At 42.1% G+C, this 16,937-nt stretch overlaps 1 protein-coding gene across 1 annotated transcript; it reads right to left on the bottom strand.

Moving 5' to 3' along the window:
• Positions 1 to 6,255: 6,255 nt before the first annotated feature.
• Positions 6,256 to 16,551, bottom strand: GREM1 (gremlin 1, DAN family BMP antagonist). Its single transcript, XM_083349648.1, has 2 exons — positions 16,478 to 16,551; positions 6,256 to 6,818 (listed from the first exon to the last, which is right to left on the bottom strand). The coding sequence occupies exon 2, from the start codon at positions 6,815 to 6,817 to the stop codon at positions 6,272 to 6,274; it is 546 nt and encodes a 181-aa protein (XP_083205774.1). The 5' UTR covers position 6,818; positions 16,478 to 16,551; the 3' UTR covers positions 6,256 to 6,271.
• Positions 16,552 to 16,937: the final 386 nt, after the last annotated feature.

Raw genomic sequence — 16,937 nt, 5'->3', positions numbered from 1 at the left:
CTAACACAAATTTTTGTGTTATTCTTGCTTAGGCTTTTTATAGCTTAGCATATTGGGTTGAAACAACTTGCCTGGTTGTCTTCATATACAGTACCATGTAAAGCCAGAAAATAGGCTAATTCAAGAATAAAGTAAATGCAACCAGTCTTCCAAATCTACAAAAGAAGATGATTAAAATATTTTCCATGATAAGCCAAGAGCAGGAAAGATTATATGGGATAAACAGGGTAGCTCTGTGTAAGCTGAACTTTGGCTCACAATCTCAGCGAAAAAGTGATAGATAAAAGGGCTGAATCTATGTTCATGCTTGCCACATGAAATCCTGTGAGGTTATTTTAATTTTTAAGATAAGGAATAGACAACACTCTGAGAAATCAAAGATTTACATTTGGTGTTTCTTTTTATAATTCTACAGAAAGAGAACATGCAGAACTAAAGAGCCACAGTTAAGGTTAATTATTTCCTGCAATGCATTTTCCTGCATTTCTTCAAAGCAACTAAGGCAGCATTAATGGGTCACTCTTCATTTTTATCCTAACGTAATTAGGGTTAAGAGAGGGGGCTACAAAATAATGAGAACAAAAGTCAGAGTGAAATCCATCATCAACTGAAGACACGAACCTGGGGGCCTCTCAGGTCCCAGACCTATACCCTATCTCAGGGGTAGGCAACCTCGGCTCTTTTATGACTTATGGACTTCAACTCTCAGAATTCCTGAGTCAGCTGACTCAGGAATTCTGGGAGTTGAAGTCCATGAGTCATAAAAGAGCCGAGGTTGCCTACCCCTGCCCTATCTACTAACTGATTGGCTCTTTGGAGCGAATTCTCTCTATCCTCTCCCCACTCCAGACAGTCAGCCACACTTTTCCGTTGAGTAAGAAATTTGATTCTACTTTCAGGAAAAACAGTTCAGTTCAGGATTTGAAACTTCTGCCTTGGAAATGAAGTTCTGGGACATCCATATTTAAAGCAAAAGCAAAGTTAGAAGAAAAGAACTTTGAAGCAATACATAAACCCAGGGGTCCCCAACCTCTGAACTGTGACCCACTACTTGCATAAGTTGAGCTGTGCAGGGATGCATACACACACCAGCCCACTGGTTGGTGAGTCAAGCTGCGTCAATGCACCAGCCCAACACTCACATGCCTTGGTTCTCCTCTTCCCCCCCCTTTCCAGGCCGCCAAGCAGCAAAGGTTGGGGACCGCTCCATAAACCAATTGTTTGAAATTGGCATCTCCCCCATATAAAGGAGAGGCTAGACAGAGATTGACAGAAACATAGAAAACCAACAGCAGAAAAAGACCTAGTGGTCCATAAAGTCTGCCCCTTCAGGTTTTTTTTTAACGTTTGTTGGATGATGAACATGTGTTTATCCCAAGCATGTTTAAACTCATTTGCTGATGATTGACTCACTACCTCTGCTGGAAGTTGGCCCCAAGCTTCCACTACTCTTTCTGTGAACAAATATTTTCTAAAATTATTTTTGAATTTCCCTCCTGTCAGCTTGAGGTTATGTCCCCGTGTTCTTGATTTTTGCTTAATCTTAATTTTTGATCTATGCGTTAAAAAGCAATCCAGTAAACCCACATTTTCCAAAAGTTAAAAATACAAACCCAGAAAAAAGAGAACTGAGGTAAGCAGCTGTAAGCTCTCCTTATTGCAATATGTATGCTAGATATACTAAAAGCAGTTCTTTGGATCCACCTTTTCCCATAAAATTCAAAGCAACAATACATATTCTTTCAGCATATACATTCACCTACAGGGCACACAAAAAGACAGAATTAGTAAGAAACAATAATGTATTTTTGGTGCACATTAGTTTATAACACAGACAGAAGTTTATTTTAAAAACCAACATTTGCACTGTGAAATTCTACAAGGAGGAGTATCAGCTTAAAGTCACATTTAAATATCTAAGGTTGTATTTTAAATTCTACATACAACAAATCAATTTTTGTACAATGGTTTGACTTATGAATAAACATTATTAAAAGTTCTTTACAGAATCTATATTTGTTTGAAAATGTGCTGCTTGTACAGAGTGTCAGGACCTTTGTATTAGGATCTCATATTCTTGGCAAATCTTACTTCAAAATAGCCCTATCCAGAATGCTGAATTGCTTTGTGTCCTTTGTGACAAATGCTGGAAGAAAAGCAAACATCAGCACAAGTTTCCAATAGTTCAAAAGGGAAAGGGAAGTTGCTCATCTAAAACGTGGTCTGAATTAGGCAACACTCATATCCTACAGACATGGCAATGCCATTAAATATCTTTCTACGTCACAATCCACATAGTGGAAAATATCTCTTGTAGCTCTGATATCATATTTTAACAATCACCTACCAAAAAATGAAGCCCGTGGATATGATGTAATGTAATATACTAACATAAGCTGGCATATTAAACTCATATCAATGAGGTCAGGAAGCATTTTGATGAAAGGTTAGATACAGAGAAAATGGTGTTTTAGCATCCCAGATACTGTAATGTGGATGCTGTCTAGTTATAGGCCTAGTGGCTGAAGTGTCTAATGCAGAAGGTCTGTACCAGCAGCTGCTCTGTAAATTATTGCTGCATTTTTTTTAAAAAAATCACTTTTTATTGCTGTGGCTTCTAAAAACAAGTCATTTTTATATCTATGTTTAATGAGGTGGCATTTAGTAGCTTCCTGATCCAGCCTGTGTTTCCGGAATACAGATATATATGTGGTTATGCTGTAACATTATAATAAGTATTATTTGCTGTAATGCTGGGGAGAAGCAAGAAAGAGAGAGAGAGAGAGAGAGAGAGAGAGAGAGAGAGAGAGAGAGAGAGAGAGATTGTAGCATAAAGACCAGATAATGCTTGAAAGATGGTAGGCTATAGATCACGGGTGTCAAACTCACCATGTCACGTGATGTGTCACGTCGTATCGTGACTCTTTTTGCATTGCCGGCAATGGGGTGGGTGTGGCTTTGGTATGATGAAACCGGCCCGCAGGCTGGCAGTTTGACACCCCTGCTATAGAGTCAACAGTTTAATGAGGGAGAAACATCTCCTGGTGTCTTCTATGCAGTCACACAATTGTCACTATTTTAATGAAATGCAGAGTTTCTTCCAGTCTTGGAGCACATTCTTGCTTCTCTTTTCAACATTAAAAAATGCAACTAGGAATAAAGAGCAAGTTGAATCTACAGTCCATTTAGTTCCCACATAAATTAACCGGGAGGGCTTTTTTCTGGTTCTCCACTTGTTCGTCAACAAATATTTCAGCCCAGAAGACCACATCAGATACCAGGCTACATATACACATACACACAGTAACACTGCTTAAGTTTGCTACCTTCTTGTCTGTAAGGAAGCAGTAATATTCCACAGAAGCTGGCATCATCAGGTCACCCACCACTTTGCTGTAGTTACTAGACCAGGGCTTTTCAACCAGTGGTACCGGTACCACCTGTGGTACATTTGCACCTAGCAGGTGGTACGCAACCATCCTAGAAAAGTGGCAGCGGGGGAGGGGAATGAGATGAACCAGTGGCAGCACCGCACAATCTGAGAGACGGCTGGAACTGCAGGGCTGTCAGGGATCAGCAAAAGCACCAGGATCAGTGCCACTTTCCAGCTGATCAGCGCTTCTTCGGGGCTGCCAGGGCTCAGTGGAAGCGCCAGGATCAGCGCCAGGCTCTAGCTGGAGCTCGGTGCTCATCCTGGTGCTTCTGCTGAGCCCTGAAGAAGCACCAATCAGCTGAGAAGCAGCAGTGATCCTGGCACTTCTGCTGAGCCCAGAAGAAGCGCCGATCAACTGGAATGTTGCAGCATCTCCAGGGTCTTGTGATTTACATTCAGATGCTTGGCAACTGATTCATATTTATGATGGTCACAGTGTCCCAGGGTCATGTGAAGTGACCAAAACCTTCTGCAACCACCCAGATGGGGGGGAGAGAATAAAAACCAAACACCCCCCCATCCCACCCCCGCTGTCAATCCTCGACAGAAATGCTCACAATGAAAACCTCGAACAGGAGGAAGAGTGCCGCCGGGCAAACAGGCAGGCGTCTTGCTCGGCTGTGGCTTGGGGGGCACTTTTTCCAGTGCCATTGAAACTTCAAATAATCACTAAGCAAACTATTGTAAGTACTTCATCACTTTTTTCCTTTTTTTTTGTTTTTGGTCATCAAGTTTTTGACACCTTGCTAGGCAACTAGTGGTACTTGGATATTGCCATACCCTAAAAGTGGTACAAGGTTGAAAAGCCCTGTACTAGACTACTATAGTACTATGGTAATTAAAAGATTCACTATTAACACCACTTTAGGAGATTATCAGTCAGCTTTGGAGATACACTCCAGGGAAGAGGCAGAGCAGACTCTCTTCCCAAGAGCAGCTTCCTGGATCTTATGATTTCCATCTGCCAGCTATGGGTAGTAAGAAAGCTGGCTACTTGAATGTCACAGAGAGACTCAATGAGAGTCATATTCTATATATATTCAACCACAATTTAAGGGCCTACACCGGCGCTCTTCAAGCTTAGCAACTTTAAGATGTGTGGACTTCAACTCCCAGAATTCCCCAGCCATCATCCAGGCTGGGGGGAATTCCGAGAGTTGAAGTTGAATGTTAAGGTTGCTAAGTTTGAAAAACACTGGTCTACTAAACCCTAACCTTCACAACTTTCAGAAAAAGTGCAAAAAAACCATAGCTGGCATGTTCTGTCACTGCTTCTGTCTTAAGTGACTAAGAGCTACGTGTAATGGCAGGAGCCATGTAATAGCAGGAATCTGACTGTCTGAAAATGGATTTCTCTAGTAAGAGAATGAAGCTGTCGTGATCACAACATGGAAGAAGCATTTCTTTAGCCAGATTCACATTCAAAACTATTCATTACCTTAACTTCTTCCAAATTCAACTCATGATACGTTGAAGAAAATTGGGAAGCATCAACGAGGTTGGATATTTAGGTTCTTCCCTGAAACTGTAAATCTGTGATATTTGGCGTTAAAAATGGTTATTGCAATGCTTTGCTTTCTATATTAGCTGACTATATGAGATAGTGGGTGACTATGAAAGGGATGCATATATGCACATATTAATAGTTGTCAACATATATATAAGAATAACTGGGCAATTAAGTTATATTACCATATATTCTCATGGATAAGCTGAAAACTTTAGATGCCAATTCACTCCCAAAATTTAGATTGGTTTATCCTTGGACAGACTTACCTACAAGTACTAGGATAGGTTTTCCATTCAGAATTTTTAAAGTATCTGTATATCCCTATATAAGCCTATCTGCAAATAAGTAGGCCCTCAAATATTTAAGCAAAAGTCATAAAAAATGTGCCACCCATGGGTAAACCAATTGTGAAAATTACATTAAAATTTCAAGTGTCAGTTTATTCATGGGTGGGACATTTTTCATGGCATTTTAGTGAATGGCAAGAATATTCCAGGCCCAGCTAGTACTCCTTCAGCTTGTGCAATGGGGTTGTATGATGGCTTTGTCCTCCACACAATCAGATCAATTAAGAAAGTAGGTAGCAAGGAGAAAAAAACTTCGTCCCTCCTTTTTCTATACTTCCCAGTAGAGGGAAGCTTACACAACCACAACAATTGTGGTATGCAAGAAGCAGATCCCTTCAGTGGGAGATAATAACTTGAAAAATGGGTTGATCTCCAAGCAAAAAATTCAAGTCAGTTTATCAGCAGATGGGTTTACAGAAGAGTATATGCAGTATTGAAAGATGCTGTTGACTTTAGAAATGCAATCAGAAATAACATTCAAGGTATTCGAAGGGGTAGTGTGCACATCACTTTTCTTTGCCTTGTTCATTTTTCTGCCTTCCCTGTTTGTCTTTCCTTCTAGGAAGTGGCCATTTAATGTCCAAATAAAGGTGATAGATAACATTCAAGCTTCCTTCTCCATCACAATGGCACTCGCTGCAATTAACTTATTCCTTTTCACATTTTCCTCAGAACATAACTAAATGTGAAAAATGCCTCCAAATCTATGATAGATACTGCTACTGATGATCATGAGAGAGTCAACGGCATAGATTCAAGTGCAGAGTCCCAGGACGGGAGGAATTAGTGTACTACTAAGCCTAGGGTACACTCCAAATGACTTATTTTCAAAGCTGAAATTCACACCTACAGATGAGTAACACATCCTGTTTGTTGCAGTTCTCTTTGATTCATGTCCCATTGGATATACCTAAAGAGGTTTAGATACCTGGTTTGAAGGAAGAAATGCACTGGTGAGCAGACTATCCTCCATGATCTTTTCTAGTCCAAGTCTATGGATATACAGCGGCATTCTTTAACTCGAGTGATCCTCTTCTTCTTGATTGGAGGTTGCATTTCTGGGCAGGACAGTGTAACCACCATGGTGGTGAATTTCTTTGGCTTGCAGAATGAACATGATTGGAAGGAACCTTCTTCTCTATGGATATGCCTTGGGATATAGAATGAATTGCACTGGCCATAACAGAATCTGTTAATGATGGTTTGGCTTCTGCAGCCTTCCTCTTGGATTGTTTGCTTAAGCGGATGTGTTTTGCACCAATCCCTTTTCAGGTACTTTCGTTCTGTGACATGCAATGCCTCTTGGCTTGATTCCAGCACCTCTTCAGTAGATTTGGCCTTCTCCTTCCCCCGGGGTCTGGAACCGGGCAGTGGTGGCTGCTGGGTCTGTTCGGAATCATTGGGCTGGGCTTTGTCAGGAGAAGGGATGGTTCCTTGTGATCCGCGGTTCCTCTTGCTGCCCTCTCCTGAGGACAGCAGAAGACTCAACAAAAGGAAGACACCAACAGCAGAAACTATGCAAGCCATTCTAAGAATACAAAAAGGAATATTATCAGGTTGTTTTCTACCAAGCAAAAAGTATATCCAAAGATTTTATGCGCTAGAGAAATTCAGAACTTGATTGAAACTTAATGTATTTATACTATGCTTACTAACAACAACAATATCATCAAGTTAATATACTGGATTTTATTATTTGAGTCAAATCAGTGGTGCAAATTTTGAATGCTTATCGCAACTTTTTTTGCATTGCCAGCAATGGAGTGGGCACGGTTTCGGCATGAGGCATCCAGCCCGCGGCCCGGCAATTTGACACCCCTGAAATAATGTGGCAAATAAATATTACATTAAGTGTTCCAACCAAGGTTACTCTAGTCACCCAAGTCCTTTATTTACATAAAAAATGTAAATAAAAACTTGGGTAAGACCAAGTAAAGCAAATAGAGAGAAGTTCAAATATTCCATGAAAATATTTGAAATGAAGCCTGGTGCTTTCAGACTAAGACCCTCCACAAGATTTTAAAATCTCTTTCATTTCTTTATAGAACTGCAAAGGAAATCTCATTCCCACATTTTTTACTACAGATTCAGACTCTATAAATTGGATTTGCAGTAGCATAATTATCACTCAACACACTTGCCAGTCTCAATGACAGGTTCACGATAAGGGGTATGCGGCTGAAAAGAAAGGATTTCAAAAAAACTTAAAAACTCAATTTTCAGAAAAATTAGTTAAAGAAAAACAAAAATAATACTAGCTACCTCTTATACAGCAGGGCCCTAGAGAAACTGAGAGCCAAATTGTGTGGACCATTAAGACAACTTCTTTTTCAATTTGCAGTATGGAGTTGCAAACAAAAGAAATGGACAAATAAGGTTAGGATGATGGCATGTTTTTGATCTCACTGCAGTAGATTGTGGTTCCTTTACTCATGCTGCCTCTGATTAGGTTTCTAGGAGGAGCAAAATGATTTAACCTTTCCACATGTACATTGACTAGCTCTGTTGGGAATCTGGGAAAGGAAAAAAATATTTAAAACATTACATATTATATTTAGTTTGGATCCTCCAATAGGAACCAATGGCCCATGTAGCATTAAATTGCTAATGAAAGAATGCTACTTTATGCCACTATGGTTAATAGATTTCCTTAAATATTGAGACATCTTCCCCTAGGAAAATGCAGAAAGAAAGCTTGAAGATGAGTTGCCTGTGAACAAAACTCATTTAGACAAGCAAGTTCAGGTCATTAATTTGAGAAAAATATTGCTACAATAAAATAAGAGTTTAATTTCATAGTTAAATGCAATATAGTTTCTGAACCCAAAATAGTTAAGAATCTAAACCAAAGGGTAAAATTAATGTTTATTCTAGAACTGTCTCATTTTGCATGTCTTGGCCTCCAGTCAGATTAGGCCATAATTTTCCTATTATTTTACATGTTTCTTTTAGGATGTAACTACTTAAATTTTGTTTTAGAATTTTCAACTTCTTTTTCTCAGATCAACATGGGCCAACATAGTCTACATGTAGGCTTTAGCAACTACTCATAAATTATAATTGGCAAGTAATGTTAAATCTTCAACATATGAATCTCATGCTTATGGTGCACTGTAGTAAACTCCCAATTTTTTTTAAAAAAAGTTCAGTTGGTAGCTTTTAACACTCCTGACCTAGTTTATATGACATCAAACCCCAAGTCCGGTGACCTTTCTCTGGTAAAAAACAGGCTGCATTGATTTATGGCATGATCATGTTAATCAAAGAAGCGTAAACAGATTCCAAAAGAGCAGAGCAAGAAATAACAAGTAACAAGAGTAAGATAAACAACAAATAAATACCGTCTTTCCCCCAAAATAAGACCGGTCTTATATTAATTTTTGCTCCAAAAGACACATTAAGGCTTATTCTCCAGTTAGGGCTTATATTCGTGGAAATACAGTACTAAATGTGTCCATCTGGCTATCTTAACTGGGGTTTATTTTTGGGGTAGGGCTTATATTATGAGCATCCTGAAAAATCATGCTAGGGCTTATTAGCCAGTTGGGTCTTATTTTCAAGAAACACGGTATTACTGTATAAAGAGACTTTCTGTAGAAAGAGAAAGATCTAGGAAAGAAAATCAAGGACACACATATTATTTAGCAGAAATTGAGATAATCAAGGACTTGATTAAACCCCAAGGTACTTGACAAGCCCCAACATTCCCCATATGCCCAGTTACCCAGAATTTGGCCAGTTCTTAAGATCCAGAATAAGCATTAGAATTCAGATGAAGTAGTCAATGGAATTCCAACTCCATTTAATTAACCCCTCCAGTAAGTTAAAAGGGCTTTAGATACAGCTCAGATTCGATACAGCAATTTAACATCTAACAGAAATAAAACTATTCAGGCTCAACCTCTTCTCACTTGCATCCTCCCAAATTGTATAAAATACATGAGTGTGCATTATGATACCAGGTAGATCCCGGCCCCATGTGATTTTTACTAATTCCTGAACCTGAACCACTAGTATACCTAGCATATTTTGACCCACGTACCCTCTTTTTAGAGACATTTTGTGAAGACCTAGCTCTCTGAAGAAGATTCTAATACTAGGAGAAGTGGTAGGGAAGTAGAAGAGGATGATAAACACTAAGGTGGATGGACTGAGTTACAGCAGAGACAAGTACACTGTTAGTAGATCTGAGAGACTAAATTTGGGACAGATCCTGATGGAGAAAGTCTATTTATGTGACTGCTAGAAGTCAATAACATATAAGCATCAATCAACATTAATTGCTGAGAGCTAGTTTGAGACAGTGGTTAAGGTGTTTGATTAATGACCAGGAAGCTGAGTTCTAGTCCTTCTTTAGCCCAAAGCCAGCTGGTTGATCTTGGCCTAGTCAGTTCTCTTGGCTTTAGTTAGAAGGAACTGGCAAGCTGCTTTGGAACAATTCTAAGAAAACTGCAGGGGAAGTCACCAGGGATCAAAACTAACCTGAAGGCATAATTTTTCCTCCACTTCCAACAGAACTACAGCTGACTGGGTAACAACCTGACTCCACACCTGCTAGCCTCATGTCCTCAGCAGTATCCTTACCCTGGGTGCGTTGCCTGCACCCAGAGTGGACCACCTCCCTATTCATCCCTGCCTAGATTTAAACCAATGTTTTTAGCAGTGGTTATTAATCCTCTCTACCTGCATCAGTCCTTAATATGAAACTAACGTACACTCAATCTTGCAGACTGTGATAGACTTACACTGAGAATAGGAAAGAAAAGAGAAGATTGTATTTTGGATACAACATACAATACTTTACTTATTGGACCAGAAGAGGAATCCTTCCAGTTCAGCTTTGCTTCTGTCCTATAGCCAGATGACCTGGATTGTTCCCAGATAGGATGTTGTTGTTAGCTGCGAAGTCATGTCCGACCCATCGCAACCCTATGGACAACATCCCTCCAGGCCTTCCTGTCCTCTACCATCTTCTGGAGTCCATTTAAGTTCACGCCTACTGCTTCAGTGACTCCATCCAGCCACCTCATTCTCTGTCGTCCCCTTCTTCTATTGCCCTCAATCTTTCCCAGCATTAGGCTCTTCTCCAGTGAGTCCTTCCTTCTCATTAGGTGGCCAAAGTATTTGAGTTTTAGCTTCAGGATCTGGCCTTCTAAAGAGCAGCCAGGGTTGATCTCCTCTAGGACTGACCGGTTTGATTGCCTTGCAGTCCAAGGGACTCGCAGGAGTCTTCTCCAGCACCATAGTTCAAAGGCCTCAATTGTTTGGCACTCAGCCTTTTTTATGGTCCAACTTTCACTGCCATACATTGCAACTGGGAAGACCATAGCCTTGACTATACGCACTTTTGTTGACAGCCAGATAGGATACAATTGAGTTATTTCCATTATTATGTGTTACAAATAGGCCAAGACAAATATGATCATCTTTTTTTGTTTTTTGATGTGACATCAAAGTCTGAGGCCACAATATCAATGATTTTCTCTCTCTCTCTTTCTTTCTGTGTATGTGTAAATATGTATGTATGTATGTATGTGTGTTTGTGTGTATGTATGTATGTATGTGTATACGACATTTTAAAGAAAAATAAACAGGAAGAACAGAAGAAAGAAAATTCAAGAGTAGAATGCAATGAGAAAACAAGTGTTAGAAACTATGGTTTTAGTCTATTAATTATGAATAACTGAATACTGAAAAGCCTAAAAATAATAAATTCAACACAGCAAAAATTAAACACATGAAACACATCTCTAAAACAATTGATAAACTAGCAACAGCAACCTAAGATACAAAGCAAATATAATTAACAACACCCTACCTAGTGGCAGTTGCAAGTTGTTGGGTTGCAGTACAGTACAAACCTTGTAAGCCTGGAAACTCATTCAGTCAGTATACTTTTTGAAAACTAATTCATTTATCAAGAAAATTATTTAAATTTCACCTGTGAGAGGTTAAGGCAGATGACCTCTCCCCAAATTTCATCCCAATAGCAATCATATGAGATAGGTTAAGATGAAAGAAAGAATAAATAATCCAAAATCACCGGTGAACAGTTTGATTAGATAGAAACCTGATTCTGAGTCTCCCCCCCCCCCCCAGAAACTAAGTCAAACTTAAACTGGCTTTAAAAGATGGAAAATGACACAACTGAATGTAAATGATCAAAGATATTTTTGAGAATATGCAAGAATCCACTACTAATCAATATGCGGATGATACCCAGCTTTTTATTTCTAACCCAAACCACCCCAGTGATGCCCTCGACGTGATGTCCCGATGCCTGGAGGCGGTTCGGGTCTGGATGGGGAGGAACAGGCTTCGGCTCAACCCTGACAAGACTGAGTGGCTGTGTGTGCCGGCGTCTCGGGAAATTCAGATTATTCCATCATTAACTATGGGGGGGTGAGATATTACCCCCGTAGATAGGGCTCGCAACTTGGGTGTCCTCCTAGACTCACAGCTCTCTTTGGAAGATCATATAGGAGCTGTGACTAGGGGGGCCTTCGCCCAGGTTCGCCTGGTGCGCCAGTTGCGGCCCTATCTAGACCGGGATGCCTTGCGCACAGTCACTCATGCACTTGTGACCTCCCGTTTGGACTACTGCAACGCTCTCTACATGGGGCTGCCCTTGAAGACTACTCGGAGGCTCCAACTGGTGCAGAATGCAGCCGCGGGAGTTGTGGTGGGGGTGTCCTGACACTCCCATGTAACACCTCTACTCCGCGAGCTGCATTGGCTTCCGGTTGTCCTCCGGGTAAGATTCAAGGTGCTGGTTATGACCTATAAAGCCCTAAATGGCATGGGTCCGGGTTACTTATGGGAGCACCTGCGGCCGGCATCAACTTCCCTTCGTCCAGTGCGCTCCCACAGAGAGGGCCTCCTTAGGGTGCCGTCGGTCAAAGAGTGTCGACTGGCGGCCCCCAGGGGGAGGGCGTTCTCTGTGGGTGCGCCAGACCTGTGGAACCATTTACCGGTGGAGCTCCGGATGGCTCCCGACCTTCGCTCCTTCCGACGTGACCTAAAAACATATCTATTTGAACAAGCCGGCCTGGTCTGATGGGTTTAGGGGTATTTTAATGTTATTGTATTAATTGTATTGAATTGGGCTGTAATATTTAATATTTTTTAATTTTTGTATTTTGTATTTTTATTGTATTGCCCTGTACACCGCCCTGAGTCCTTCGGGAGAAGGGCGGTATAGAAATTAAATTATTATTATTATTATTATTATTATTATTATTATTATTATTATTATTATTATTATTATTATTATTATTAATTATTATTATTACAGCATCCCCCAATGATTGTCATCTAGCCTGTATTTCAGACATGTCAAACTCGTGACATCATGTGACATCGCGCAACGTATCAGCGCTTCTTCTCCATTGCCAATGGAGTGGGTGCGGTTTCCTGATGATATATCCGGCCCATGGGCCGGCAGTTTGACACCCCTGCTTTGATTATTTCTAGTGAATGAGACTCCATCACTCTCAAACTCTGATTGTTAAAACAATTTTACTGTCAGATAATTTTTCTGATGTCCAGCTTATCTGTAATTTGAACTCAGTTTCTTGTCCCGTCACTTACCTCATCTTCTACAGCAGGGCTTTTCAACCAGTTGTACAGGTACCACCTGTAGTACATTGGCATCTGGCAGACAGTACATGAACTTCCTAGAAAAGTGGTAGTGGGGGAGGGGAATGAGCTGAACTGGTGGCAGCACCGCACAAGCCTGAGCGAGGGACGGCTGGAGCTGCAGGGCTGTCAGAGCTCAGGGGAAGTGCCAGGATCAGCACCAGGCCCCAGCTGGAGCTCAGCACTGATCCTGGCACTTCTGCTGAGCCCAGAAGAAGTGCCGATCAGCTGGAATGTTGCAGCATCTCCAGGGTCTTTTGATTTACATTCAGATGCTTGGCAACTGATTCATATTTATGACGGTCACAGTGTCCCAGGGTCATGTGAAGTGACCAAAACCTGCTGCAACCACTCAGCAGAGGGGGGGGGGATAAAAACCAAATCCCCACCCCCGCTGTCAATCCTCAACAGAAATGCTCACAACAATGAAAACCTTGGACAGGAGGAAGAGCGCGGCCGGGCAGGCAGGCAGGTGTTTTGCTCAGCTGTGGCTTGGGGGGCACTTTTTTCAGTTCCATTGTAACTTCAAACAGTCACTAAGCAAACTGTTATAAGTCAAGGACTACCTGTACTTCATCACTTTTTTCCTTTTTTTGGGGGGGGGGGGTGTCATGTTTTTGACACCTTGCTAGGCGACTGGTGGTACTCGGATGTTGCCATATCCTAAAAGTGGTACAATGGGTGAAAAGGTTGAAAAGCCCTGATCTAAAACTACAGTAACTGTAGGATTGCATTTTTTTTCATTCAGCTGCATCATGGTATTAATTCATATTTAGCTTGTGATTCACCAAGACATTCAGCTCCTTTTTTGCCTACCAGTACTGTTGCTTAATACAGTTCCTCCTTCATATTAAATTCTTCCCAGGCAAAAGCACTTCACATTTGTCTCTGCTGAAATTCCTCTTGCTTCGTTTGATTCAATGTTCTAATGCATTAACATCCTCTTGAATCTGAACTAATCCGAAAGCGTTTTCCAGAGAAGCCTTGGATCTAAACCTGGGTAAAAAAGCCTTCCATAAAGAAGGCTGTTGGTACCTTCTATTCTAACTTCTGACCAAAAGATGTTACACATCTATCTTATCTTTACTAAAGAAATCTTTTATCAAAACACACAATCATTCCAATCCATGTAGGATTCTATATTGGAATGGATAAAAGGCAACACACAATCCTGAGCCTTTCCACAGCATAGTACTGAATCTAGTAACCCTTCTTAGATTGATTTTTAGAAAGGTGCTGACATAATGGGTTATCTAGGGTTACCCAATATTTGGAGGGGGGTGCAGAAAGCCAGAAGATCAGATGATGGCAGCATGGACTTAATTTTTGTTTCACTTCTCTTTGTTTAGCAAGTTTAGTAAGATGAAGAGAGTAAGATGAAACAAGGCCAGCATCAAGAAAGGAAGCAAGAAGAGATGGGCTAAAATGTCATTTGGTTCTCTTTCGCCTTGTTGACAGCTGAACTGGGAAAATGTTGGGTATTGGATGTGCTTACAGTTGACAAGATATTTAACCTTTCTCCTCGCAATTACTTTATGTATCCTAAACTGATAGCATTTAAAGTGTCTTTGTATCTAACTCCTCTTAAAGTAAGGGGTTTTTGAGAGCTTGTCCTCTTTAACCCAGAAATTGTCCCTCTTCATAATGTTAGGTTTTAGTCTTTTATTCATACTAGTATGCTGGGGCCACATTATGCCTTCCAAATGTGGTTTTGCTAATAGTGAGCTGAGATATGGAATGGCAAATTTTATATTTATTAAATAAAGTTATTATTTTAGGACTCGGTATGGACTACTGAAGAGGTGCTGGAAAATAAATAAATAAATAAAACTTTGTGCCGACACCCACATGGGAGATGATGTTAACTGTACTTACTGGATTTGCCTATTGCTAAGAGACACATTACAGGAGGAATAGTTGTATTATGTATTAATTATGAGGTGAAAAGATAGTAAAATCGCTTATACTTGTGCTGAGGATTAGGAATTCCCTTTCCTGGAATAGAGGTTCTGTTTATTGTTTGCAAAAGTTATAAAACAGAAAAAGAAACAGAATAATATTATCTTTCACTGCTTTAATTAAGTTTTTTTCCCCAAGAGAGATAACTGAATATGGGAGGAAGGCCATTGCTTTCTTTTAACCCATTTGCACTGGCTTGTCCGAGAACCTCCCTATAAAGTCAGAGGCCAGCCTGCGGGAATAGCTACTCCTATGTGTCCGCAAAAGCGACAGTTCCTGCCTGAATGTTCCTCCTTCTGACCTTTCTATGGAAGCGGTGTTGCGTTAGGCGACTGAAATCTATCAAATTCCCACCAAATCTGCATAAACGACAGCTTATCGTTTTACTTAACCGATGTCAAAAGCAGATGCTTCTCCCTCTCCGTGGCGTCGTGGGAACTTTACCTAGCGAAGTTGGGGTTGCCACAGCTGCAAAAGACCCGTGACAGGAAAGTTTTACGCAACCATCCACGACGGCTACTCCCTGAGCGTTATGATTGGAAATCAAGCTTTTTTACCTTGCAAGAACGCCCATTTAAGAGATATTTTACTCAAATCTCCCACTTCTGCTACACTAAACCACCCGCCGCCGCCGTCGCCTTCCGGACAACTTAACTCCCCTCATCGCCGTCGCGACTCGGCCGCAATTGCTCCTCGAGTGTAAACAATGTTAGGCAATTTACATAATTAAGGTGCTGGTTTATTAATTCAACTGCCAGCGCGCAGACTGAACCTCCTCGGAGACGCGGAAGACGCCACGTTTAAAACAATTCGCAGGATTTACTCGGGGCAGCGTTTCCCGGGCGTTGCGTCGTCCTCGTAACCCGGCAGGCAGAAGGGCGAGACGCGCGCGGGCTCGGAAACCAAGCTTGCGGGGTGGGGGGGAGAGAGATGCGGGCTGCTGTCTCTGCCCCTGAACGAAGGACCCAAGCTTAGGAGATGAAGGCGACCATCCCCACGTTACACAACGCGGGAACGGTCCCTGCCAGAGCCCGAGGAGAATGCCTGCAACGCAGTTACTGCTTCGCTTTGAATAGCCCTTACACTCGAGTCAACCAGAGAGGTGCCTTGTCTGCGTTCAGTAACCCCGGTGGCTCCACCCTGGGGCTAAAACCCGCAAGGTGTTTTTATTTTTCCTTTCTCTCCCGAGTAGTTCACGTGCACGAGCCTCCGTTTGAAAGCTTCCACCTAGCACTCCGGAAAATTCCCTCTTTTACCCTCGGATAAAGCCCGATTGCCCAGTACAGTCGGGCTTTCCCCGCACCAGCAATAAGCTAAAGTCCTACCGCCCCCTCTGAAAAGAACTCCGGGTCTTTACGCGGAGGTTCGTTTCTGCCCAGACCGCGTCTCGATTCTCTCCGCGTTGCCCCCGCCCCCCCAAAAAGCCTTCCGCAAACAACGCTGGGAGCCACGTCTCAAGTAGAGCCACCGAGCTCGGCTGCCCTCCTCTAGCAACCAGCCTTTCGCCCTTATCTTTCCCACTCTGCCATGCGGAGCGTTGCCCCTTCCCCTTGCCAAGACCAAGCCGGGACCCCGCCCGCCACCCCTCACCTGCCACGCCGACCGAAGCTTCGCCGCTGCTCTCCCCGCGTTGCGGCGCTCGGCTCCTGCCTCTGACTTGGGAACGCAGCGCGCTAGCTGCCATTTAAATGCCTGCCAGCTGAGAGCGGCCCTCCGTGCCATTGGCTGAGGCCGCCCAATCCACCCCCTAACCGCTTCCAGCAGCCGCCGCCAGGATTCGCGCTTTCCCCGCCCCCCCCAAAAAAGAACCTCACGCCTAGCAATTCCCTACTATTCACACGCTGTGTGTGTGCAAGGCGAGAACTGGTGGGGTAAGAACTTTTTCCCCCGCATAGAGGGACAACACGTGCAGTGGAGCCTGGGGTGAAAGAGGAACGCCCATGAAAACCCCATTTCTCTTCCGTGCTAGCCCTGGATTTTGTGAAGGGTTGTGAGGATTGCTCATTAGTGGCTTTGTAGTTTTAAGTTCGAGCCTCTTAGAAAATTGTTG

The sequence above is a fragment of the Vipera ursinii genome, assembly GCF_947247035.1.
Source record: "Vipera ursinii genome assembly, chromosome: 1".
Lineage (NCBI taxonomy): Eukaryota > Metazoa > Chordata > Lepidosauria > Squamata > Viperidae > Vipera > Vipera ursinii.
This window is presented reverse-complemented; position numbering and strand designations above follow the sequence as displayed.